The sequence below is a fragment of the Taeniopygia guttata genome, chromosome 2 (genome assembly GCF_048771995.1).
Source record: "Taeniopygia guttata chromosome 2, bTaeGut7.mat, whole genome shotgun sequence".
Taxonomy (NCBI): Eukaryota; Metazoa; Chordata; class Aves; order Passeriformes; family Estrildidae; genus Taeniopygia; species Taeniopygia guttata.
Window position 1 is genome coordinate 43,976,643 of NC_133026.1, and position 11,202 is coordinate 43,987,844.

General features: G+C 40.9%; 1 protein-coding gene across 1 annotated transcript in view; it reads right to left on the reverse strand.

Moving 5' to 3' along the window:
- TOPBP1 (DNA topoisomerase II binding protein 1) overlaps positions 1-9,905 on the reverse strand; it is a 23,180-nt gene extending 13,275 nt beyond the window's left edge. Inside the window, exons 1-13 of the mRNA XM_030265098.4 lie at positions 9,858-9,905; positions 9,438-9,525; positions 8,759-8,893; positions 8,078-8,221; positions 7,395-7,576; positions 7,081-7,274; positions 6,098-6,277; positions 4,998-5,167; positions 4,315-4,478; positions 3,168-3,415; positions 2,560-2,879; positions 1,609-1,781; positions 355-566 (exon numbers count right to left, since the gene is read on the reverse strand). Of these exons, the coding sequence (XP_030120958.4) occupies positions 355-566; positions 1,609-1,781; positions 2,560-2,879; positions 3,168-3,415; positions 4,315-4,478; positions 4,998-5,167; positions 6,098-6,277; positions 7,081-7,274; positions 7,395-7,576; positions 8,078-8,221; positions 8,759-8,893; positions 9,438-9,518 (2,203 nt within the window). The 5' untranslated portion in view covers positions 9,519-9,525; positions 9,858-9,905. The remainder of the gene's footprint in view (positions 1-354; positions 567-1,608; positions 1,782-2,559; positions 2,880-3,167; positions 3,416-4,314; positions 4,479-4,997; positions 5,168-6,097; positions 6,278-7,080; positions 7,275-7,394; positions 7,577-8,077; positions 8,222-8,758; positions 8,894-9,437; positions 9,526-9,857) is intronic.
- Positions 9,906-11,202: the final 1,297 nt, after the last annotated feature.

Consider the following 11,202-nt stretch of genomic DNA (forward strand, 5'->3'; position numbering starts at 1 on the left):
ACAGTGAGTTTCAATCCCAACTGACTGATAACCACAAGAATCCACTGTCTCCACCAGATTTGCAGCAAACACACAATATCGTTTCTGTAATCACAACTCAACAGCATGGTTGTGTGTACAACCTGGTCTAATGGAAAGAGTCGCTGTCCATGGCAAGGGGTTGTAACTACATGATCTTTAAGGTCGCTTCAAACTCAAAGCAATCTACAATTCTATCTTTATACTTGGAAAAATATCCTTTAGCTCTAATACTGTGAAGGTGTTAGGAAATAAAATTTTATCACACCTGCCTTCTTTATTGTAAACAAACAGTACAATGACACAATGATATCCCCTGGCTTGCTAAGAACCAACCTTCAGCCTCTCCATCCTCAACCAAGAACTTGTTTTCATCTGCCCGCTTTCCTGTCCTTGCAGACTGCAAAAGCCAAGCTACAGTGACTGCTGGCAAATTCCACTTCTTCGCAGCTTCATACTTGGAGCCGTTCGGTTCTCTCACCACAAGATGGGTGCTGGCAAACATTCCTTTTTTCACACTGGCTTTCCGCACAAAGAATTCTTGGACTCTACAGTTAGGTTGATAAAACATTCACTTAATCATAAACAACATTAATCTAGGGCACATTTATACTATTGTAAATTGTAGTCTCACAACAGAAAAAGAAACAATAGAAATAGATATTTAAGGCAACTCATTTCATACTTTACAGCCTAACCTGCACAGAAGAAAAAAAAAAAAAAAAAAATACCCCCCCAAAAAAACCCAAAACAACAACCAGAAAATGTTACACAGTAATGTTTTGCTTCTACCAGCATTGAAAACAGTATTTCTCACACTCCAGCAATCCTCCAGCAACATCCCATTTTCAAATCATATGCTAGGCCTAACATTCTTCAGCAAGATGAATGGCACAGGCTTGCTTCCCTTCTGGAGTCAACAAGCATCACTTCCAAATGAACAACAGTTTTCTTTATATTACAATTTTTCTCTTATTATCAAGGACACAATCTTGCAAAAAGATGCCATGATTGAGAACCCATCAGCAAAGAATTTAGTTCGAACAGGCTACAAATGAGATCAAATGATACTTACTCTAAGCTACACTATTTTATTATGTCATGACTAAACATGCTTTTCTTAAATTTTTTTCAAAGATTTTGGTGAACTCTAAGCAAATAGGGCCCCATTCCTTAGGAGCTGGGATACTGAATGGGGTTCACCATGCTTATGAGGTTAAGTGAGATAGTACTGAAGTGGTCCTTTCCTAGACAACCAAAAAGCAACTTGGAAAGCCACATCTGAAAACTTGACTTTCATTGATTGGTTCAAGAATAGAATAAAAAGTTGCTGAGACTCAGTCACTGAGAAAAAAGAAAATTAGCATATTCTAGTAGAAATTAGACTGTGTGCATACTGAGCATTATTTCCTTAAAAGAGAGCAGAATTCAAGACCTATGTAATGATGTTTCATTGCTTCAGCACCAGGTTTTGTAAATGAATGGAACTCAAAAGATCTTTAACTCCAATATTTGTACAGAAGAAATTAAATGCTAACAGCAGCACACTGGCTCTTAAAGAACAAGGAGAAACCATGACAGGAGAAGTACCTGGCTCCCAGCAGTTCTGCCAGATAAACAAGAGAGTCTCTCTCTGCACCTGTGAACTGGCTAAAAGAAAGAACACAATCTTCCAGAGGGGCAGCTCCTTCCATTACCAGGACTGGTGTGAAAAGTGGATTGGATCGGATGTCTAAAAGAGCCTGCTGTTCCACACATGTTATCTTCAAGAAGGCAAAAGACAAAAAAATGTCAATCAAGCCACGCAGTAACAAAGCCAACAGGATTTCAGCAACTCTACAACAGACTCAACAATGAGCAATTGTGCTTCCATTATCACACCTGAGACAAAGTATTTCCCATTGGATCAGACAAACTCTTTTTTTAGACCATGTCTATTTTGTCAAGGTTGACATACTGAAGCATTATTCAGAACTTTTCAGTTACTAAAGTTCCAACCCTGCAGGTTCCCATAAAACTGGAGGTTTCCAGTTCAGTACATGATCAGAGGGGTCTGTATAGATGTACTTCACAGGACATTACCTACTACTTAAAGCTACTAACAGCAGATAATCTATATCATGGGCCTGCTCTTGCCAAATATGGTTAATATTCTTTGACTTTTAAGCTATAAAGACTTGCTCTTCTGCCACAAATTAAAAAAAAGAAGCCATAAAAAGCATGAAGCAAACAAAAATATCAAATCATTATTAGTCAACTAGCTACTTCTACAGCTCACTTAGACAGAATGCTGTCAGACCTTATGTAAGCCTGGGTCACAACAATGCAGTCCTATTTAACGGTCTTGTGGAAAATGAAGTGAAACAGGTAAGACCCCCTATAGATGCAGAGGCTTTAATGAAGGCTTTTGTTTAGCACACTTAAATTAAATTAGGCTAATATCTTCTTTATATTTAAGCCATTAATAACTCCATTCTGACAAGACAAATTTCTAATACAAATACCTGTTTATTTGGGAATTGAGAAAGTTAACTCCCTTACCAGCCATGTATTTGTGACGACGTCACCAACAGTTGCCTTCACGGTGCACCCTAATACAGGTACCACAGCATAGTCTGCAATGGTTCTGCTTTGCAGTGGCAGAACTTCCCCAGCATTCTCCTTTATAATATCTGCAATGCAGGACTCATCCTCCTCACCAAAACCCAGAAGAAGAAATCTCTTCCTGAAAAATAAGCCTCCTTCAGCCAGTGCACAAGACTCTGCCAAAGACCCATTACAGACAGAAGGCTGATTCTCTCCTTGGGCAGTTGAGTTAGTAACATCACTGAAGGTTTTAGATGTTAGTTTTTCAACGTCATCTGAAAGGTTAAAGAAAAATAAAAAAGAACCAAGTATAATAATTGTTTGACAAGAACATCAAAGACAACCCAAAACAGTTTCATGATGAAATTACAGGAGCGTGCTGTTTTCAGACAGGTTTTAGTTTAAAACTGTTCTATATAGACCTATTTAAATTTGAATTTTGAAACACAAAGTAGAAGTTAACTTACTAGATATGAAAGAATATTTAATAAGGAAATTCTGCAAGCTCAAATGCTAATTATGAGCAGTTAAACCTTCTACAGTATGGTGAGCCTAGAACATACCTAGTGTAGAATAGTTATTTACATATTGAGAGAGGAAGTCATCTTCAGCAGTTTGCTGGTGCTCTATAATGTTCACAGCATCTTTCCTCAATAGATTGTTTTTTTTGGGAAAAATTGACTTCATTCCAGGTTGTTCTAAAATTGGATTCTCTAACAGCTGGTAGTTTAGAGGGATATAGTGTTCCACTGGACATAGACAACCTTTACCAAATGATTCCAGCAACCACTTTGCTGTCACTATATGAGGCCTATAAAATAAAACGTTATAGAAACAAGTCACAGCAGGTTTCAGACCAAAAAACACAGTATATACACACACATACAAAGCCTGTAACTCTAATCCCTTAATTCTTTTAGTCTGAGAGTATTTCATAATTATTTTCCACAACATAAACAGTATCTGCCACTGTATTGTCAAGTTCTTCCTCCTCAATACACTAATAAATACACATTAACACCTCTTTTCACCAATAAGAACGCTTGCTTTTCTTCTCTTTGAGGTCCCTCATGGCTACTCAAAGATATAGTACTGAAAAGCATATGTGGACATACTTATTACTACAAGCTGTAAGTCTTTTCATTTAAATCAAGAACCACTTAATATTTTGAAATCAATATGTAATTCCAAAGAATCATACAATGGTTTGGAAGGAAACTTAAAGATCATCAAGTTCCAACCCCCCTGCTGTGAGCAGGGGACACATTAGACCAGACTAGGTTCTCCAACCTGGCCTTGGACACTTAAAGAGATGGGGCAACACAGCCTCTCTGAGCAACCAGAGAAGCCATCACCCTCACAGTAAAGAATTTCTTTCTAATATCTAAACTAAACCTCCCCTCTTTCAGTTTAAGGCTACTCCCCCCTGTCCTGTTCTCTGCATGTCCTTGCCAAAAGTTCCTCTCCACTTCCCTTGTAGGCTCCCTTCAGGTACTGGAAGGCCACAATTAGGTCACCCCAAATCCTTCTCAAACGAATCCTCTCAGCCTGTTTTGGCAGGAGAGGTGCTCCATCCCTCCCACCATCTTGGTGACTCTCCTCTGAACTCACTCCATCATTCTGATGCACTTCCTGCGCTGGGGACCCCGGAATTGGTGGGAGAAAGAAAACTAGGTGTAACTAGACCTTAAGGAACACAGTTATCACAACCTGTGAGCTGTCTTGTCCAAAAAGTGTTTCAGCTCATCATTATTTTCCCCCACAATGACATGAGTAACATCTTCATTAAGTTGATTGAATCGAACACCACCACCGCAATTAATAAGCCTTCTCATCTTGTCCAGCTTTCTGCCACTGAAGCCACAGAGATAGATCTACAAAGAGAACACAGCAACAAATAAAGCCTTAAAAACTTAAAAAAAAAAAAGGTAGAATGTTTTGGTATAATTTGTTTCAACTGCTGCAGAACACAGAAAGAAGTGCTGCAGCTTCTGAGAAGGAGCAAAAAAAAGTTACGCATTTATAAAGAGTAATTTAGCTTTGCAAATTAATCTAGCAAAGTTTCAATGTTTACTAATGGAATGAATCCCTAAAATTGCATAAGCAAAAAAAAAAAAACCTAAATAAACTCACACACTAATTCTAGAACCTGTTCACTCTAATGTAAATAATGTTTAAATACAGATGCCTACGAATATAAACTTTTATACTTCACTACATTTTAATATAATTATACTCAAACAGATATGCAGACACACACACACAAACAAGCACATGGACAGAAAATATATCTGGTATTTGTTGCTGACCATAGAAAAAGTGTCAGTGCTTCAACATAGTTCCTTTTGCATTGTAAAAACTGAACATTTCAAAGTATACACTGTTAAACATACTCGACACCCATCTAACAAATCTTCAGCGGCTTGAAAAGAACTTATGTCCAAGTTTTCCAGCCCATCGGAAACAGGATCCAGTCTGCTGCTCATAGATGAACTACATGCAGTTTCATTAACACCACTCAAATTGATATTGGAAATGTGGCTGACATCCGAAAAGGCATGATCTTTAAATAAAATAAAAAAAATTAAAAAGGAGGCATTAGATTTCACTCAGCTCTCTCCACTGCTTCACTAAAGAAAATACAAACTTGCCACTTACAATTTTGTGATACTATAAGGAAATGTTAAGTTTGAAGAACGAAAAATACTACGTAAGTGAAACCTTTGCTAAACCAAGGGGTTTCTTTCTTTACACACAGATTGAGCATCATCTTACTAGAAAGAGTGCCGATACATTTTCTATTTATTTCCTAGGTGATGACACCTATGATACAGCAGCCAATGAGACTTGTTTTCATAGCTATTATTCCAGTTTTGTGGACACCTAGGAGAAACACTTTTAAAATTAAACAGGACAATTTATTGTAGAGAAATCAACTCCAATTTAAGAGGAGTCAGCATCAGGTGAATGCACATTAAAGCTGGCTGTATCTTTTAGGCTACCATGTGTGCTTACAAAGTACTTCTAACTGTCCTCCTGTTATTAGCATGGAATAAATAAAAGCAAGTGTATAAAGAAAAATTAAATAGAAAAAGATTAATAAAAACTTTTCCCCCCCCACCCCTAAGACTGTTGTAAGATTAAACTCATTATAAACACTTGTTTTAAACTTAAATGCATGAACAATTGTGCTTTTGTAGGACTTACAGATACACACTACACCACTGGTTCCCAAGCAGACAATCATACACCTAATTAAAGTTTACTTTTTTAACAATCATCCACACATTTTAAGTCTAAACACATGTTGGAATATTCAGCATGCATAAAAGCAACCTGTTATGTTTTAAGCTTAAGCTGAATCTAGAACCCAAACTATCAAACCACTATTTATATAAAGAAGCAAGCAACTTACTCATCTCAAAATAGTCCTTCCTCCTTAAAACAAATATTTCCTACATTATTGAAACACGTTTTTAAATATCTTACGTACTGGGAGGCTTGCTGGTGTCATTTGTAGGTGTTGATGTGCTGGGTGCATTACTCAGTTTTGATCCAGCCTCTATTTTATACATTGTCTCATCCTGACAGAAGCCTTTCTTGATGCTATCGGAAAACCACTGCATAGACACACAGTGCACATTCCACTTTTTGGCACATTCATACTTCTGACCTTCCAGATGAAATCAAAATTTTAAAAAAAATAGTCACAAAGATTAAAGCATCAAACAGTGATTACTGAAATCTGGCTGCACATAAAGAAAATTTAGAAATTCAAATAACTGATTTTAATGGACAAATTGTGTTATACTAAACAGTCGATAAGCTAATTATGCTGTAATTAAAGTTAGAGAAGAAAAATCTCATGGATGGCTAACCTATGGTATGACAAGGCATTAAAGAAACAAAAAAGGAAAGAAGGCTTTAAAGCTTTCAAGCACACAAAAGAAAACGGGAAAAAAAGTCCCAGCATATTTCACTGTAGGCAAAGAGAGAGAAACCAAGGCAAAAAGAAACAAAAACAAACCCTTCCTTTCTTCTCACAGTAAAACTAAAATCCTTTCAATCTTCCCAAGAGAGAAGAAAAGGAGCTTTCATTTTACCTTTGTAGGGAATTTGGAAGGCACAAAGAATAATCAGTTAAAAAACATCAGGCCACAATCCAATTTCAATCACAGTACAAATTAATCCTATCCTGCTCTCCCCAAAAAAATTATTTTCTTTATCCCATCTAGGATTCTCCCTTTTTCTTTCTTTGAATGCCATCTATATCTCTGGCTTTTTTTTTCTCTTTTGTTCACTTTCTCACATCTTTACACCAAAGAAAAGGTGCCCTGTGTTACTCTTTCCATCAACAGAGAAGCAGTAAGAGCAACACTGAAGCAGGCACAGAGGTAGTTCAAGGTCCTGTGCTTACACACCTTCACACTACTTCAACTCCAGAAGTGAAAACAGCATTAATTCTGTCAGTTTTACCTTTTGGCTCTTGAACTATGAGGTGAGTGCATTCATTCATCTTCAGCTGCCCCGTGTACTGCCCACCATGCTCAGTAGTGAGGCGCTGCACTTCTTTCCTGTCGGAGCTGCTTAAGCCAGTGACACAAATTGTGCAGCCAAGGAACACAGGACAGGCGTAGTCGTCCATGTTAACATCAGTGTACCTCATTATGCTACAGGAATGAAAGAGAGAAAACTGTCATTTTGCAAGTAAAATCAACTACGAAAAGAAATGAGTCTGTACATAAGAATTACCATTACCCAAAACAAAATCAGTTTTGTTTTTTTCATACCCTTGCTGAGATTTATCCCACAATGTCTTAACCCAAGAGGGAAGCAAAATAGGTTTCTTCAGGGAAGCAGCTACCAAGTATTTCTTGCTGCCAACTTCTCCAGCTATAAGATGAGTTACTGACACGTTGAGATCTCTGTATACACATCCACCCATCATTTGCACATATTTATGAACTTCTTCCTGGATGGGGAAAAAAAATAGAGAAAATAATCAGGAGAAAAAAGAACCTATGAGGCAGTCATGTTCACCTTGCACCAAAACCATGGATTTCAATTGTCCACAATTTCCCCTAAAAATACTAACTATATATATATGGAAGCCATAAAAAGGAAACTGTAATTTCCATTTTATTTGCACTTATGATAAGCTGAACATAATATATACCCTAAATAAAAACATGACAATTATGGTCTATGAGCAAAATTTTGCAGATGGTTGCCGTTTTAGGTAGTATTAGAAGAAAGGTATCAGAATAAATATGAAGTAAATATATATCATCATATATCAGGTGTATTAATACATTAATAAACTACACATAGTCTACAAGCTACAGAAGGCTTGATGGATCTAGACACAGTCACAATGAGACATATATGCTCTGACTGCTGCCTTACTAATGAAAAATGCAAAGCAAGTATCAATGATAACCAACTAAACAATCCATCCTTGGGAAGGCCTTACCCTCACGTCCTTCTCCAGGCTGGTACAGGACACTGTGACATCGGCCATGGTCATGTTGTACACGGGATACTCGGCTCTTGGGACACAGCGCTGCGACTGCATGCAGTACAGAACTACCTGTGGTCCAACAATCCTACAGCCAAGCTGCAATAAAATAACAGGGAAAGCACAAAGAAAATAAGCAGGGCGCTCATTGGCATCAGGAAGGCTTTTCTTGTCCCTGAATTCTGAAGAACGCAGGGCTCTTGGTCTGTCCTCCGCCTTCTCCTCTACAACGTCCAGGTAACTGACAGTTCTGTTTTTACTTTCAGTTCTGGATTTTCTGTACAATCCTTGTAGATTTTCTGCCTCAGTAAAAACAGCTGATGCTATGGCTATGGCCAAAGGATTCCAGCTAGCCTGTGTCCATTAGACAATTCCTTGCAGATGAAACCAAATCAAGTTTATCAGGAGATAAACAGAGTCCCAGCTCAGGGACTCCAGCAGAATCAAACATACAATTTACTTTTCCAAATGTTTAAAAATAATCATTATGCTTTGCTTCAGACCATATCCTAAATACAGGATGAAGTTCACAGTGCTACACTCAGTACAGGAGAGAACATTCAGGATATAAGTATGGACATGACTGCTTCTAAAAAGGAAAGAACAGAGCCCAAATTAAGTTGCTGGATGCCATACCTTTTTGAGATGACTGAAACCCACGCCACTGAAAGGATCACAAATGTAAAGTGATTTATCATTTTCTTTTATATTGAGTACTGTTTCTTCTTCAAGGATCTGGAGATGTTCTTCTGACTGGAATTCTTTTATAGACTGCAGGTAAATGATGCGTATAACATTTATTTAATTAGCAAATAATTAATAAATAAGCAATCCTGTGCAAACTACACAAGTGCACATCCTTGAAACAGCTCACAACAAAGCTACTATACAAACAGGTATTGGCAGAAGAAACGGCTAAAACACCTCTTCACAATATTCTGACTTAAATATTTGGCACAGAAGCCTTCAGGACCTGATCCTGCCATATGCGTGCCTTTGGCTGCCACTAACCTCCCAAGGTGTAAAACAATGCAGAGTGCTTAGATGAGCGACCACCATCCAGGCCTTGCAGGCTACATGTCCCTTCCCTACATGTCACCAGGTTTTGAAACTGAAGCTATTTCATGAGGCTCTCCAACAAAACTGTTCTTGTTCAACAAGCTTTATTACACACTAAGCACCCCTGCTATAGAAACAAGTTTATTTCCAGGTGTACAGACGGAAGTTAGTTTACTGTATGGCACATGCAGCGCACTCCGACACAGAAATCACACGCCAGGTCACCAAGTTCACCCAGGTGACCAAACCCACTTACCTCAAGAGCTTTAGAAAAATACTCCGAGCTCCCGGCAGACTTTATGAACTTCACAAAAAACGGGTCCTTACTACTGCTCATCCTTCAACTACGAAGCAAAGCCCAGTGAGCGCCCTGACATTCCCGCCACAGCCCGGAAGCCCTCTCGCCCCTGTCGCTGTCCCCGCCGGGTCAGGGGCCCAGCACACGCCGCCCGGCCTCGGCGGCACCGGCTTCAAACGTGCACGGAGGGGCGGGGACTGGCCGGCCCCCAACCGAGAAGCCCCTTCCCCAGTGGAAGGCCCGTTCCCCACCGGGAGGCCCGTTCCCCACGGGGCCCAAGGCCCGCACGGATGGGTCCCTGCTGGGCAGCGGGTGCGCGGCGCTCCCGGTGCGCGGCGCTCCCAGCCCCGACAGACCCGGCCCGGCCCGGCCCCTCACCCGCGCGGGAAAGCGGCGCTGCCGGCACTGCGCAGGCGCGGGGCGGGGGCGGGGCCGGGGTGGGGGCGGGGATTTGGAGTCCCCACCGCTGCCGGGGTGGGCTGAGGGGGCGGGGCCTCGGCCGATGTGGGCGGGGCGGGCGCGGGCGGCTCGCTGAGGGCGGGCGGGGCCGCTGGGGGAGATGGGAGCGGGACTTTGGGAATCGCGGAGGAAGGGAGCTGAGGGAGCATCTGGCCCCAGCCTCCCCTGCATGGGCAGGGACACCCCCCACTGAATACGCTATACCTTATCCTGGCATTGACTACTACCAGGGATGGGACATCTACAGCATTCTTGGGAACCTGCTCCTCACCACTGTCACAGGAAAAAAATTCTTCCTAATGTCTGACCTAAATGTCTGTCCCCTCTTTCAATTTGTGCCCTATATTATTCGATTTGTGCCCTATATATATATATATATATATATATATATTACTCTTTGTCCTATCACTGCAGTTCCTCAGCATGAGTCTCCCTCTGGCTTCCCTGCAGGCCCCCTTCAGATCCTCTGTATTGGGTTTGCACAGCCTGGTTAAAAACCAGGGTAGCTGGGGTGGCTTCTTTGAGCAACCTCTAGAAGCTTCCTCCATGTCCAAGAGAGCCAGCCCCTGGCCGATCCAAAGGTGGATTGAGCCAATTAGAAATGGCAATAATGTCTCTGTGGTAATATATTTAGGAGGAAAGAAAACCAAAAAGTAGTTGGGAAATGGTAATTGTGGCCGGAGAAGAGTGGAATGAGTTGCATTTTCCATCAATCACCCCCAAGTCGTTCTCCACAGGGCTGCTCTCAATCGCTTCTACACCAAACCTGGAGCTGTGTCTGGCATTGCCCTGACCCAGGTGTAGGACCTTGCACTTCACTTTCATTCTTGTAGGTTGTAGCTTCCAAGCTGTGGGCAAGAACATCAAATGCTCTCCTTCCAGAGCAAGGTCTGGAATCCTGAACCACACTCTTGGCATCTGCCTACATGATGACAGGGTGAGCCTGCCTACACATCCGATGGATCTTCATTCCACTCTTAGTGACCACAGTGCCTTGCTGCTGCTTGCATAATACTGATAATGCCTCTAGTGGGGGGAGTCATTCCATTATGAGATTTTCTTAGGGAAAGAGATCACAGCATCAATTAGGTTGGAAAAGACCTCTGAGATCATCGAGTCTATTCCATGACCCAACACCATCCTGTCAACCAGATGGCAGATGTGGTACCACACCGAGAGCCACATAGAGTCTCTCCTTAAACACCTCCAAGGACAGTGACGCCACCCATTGGAAAGCCCATTCCAATACCTAATCACCCTTTGT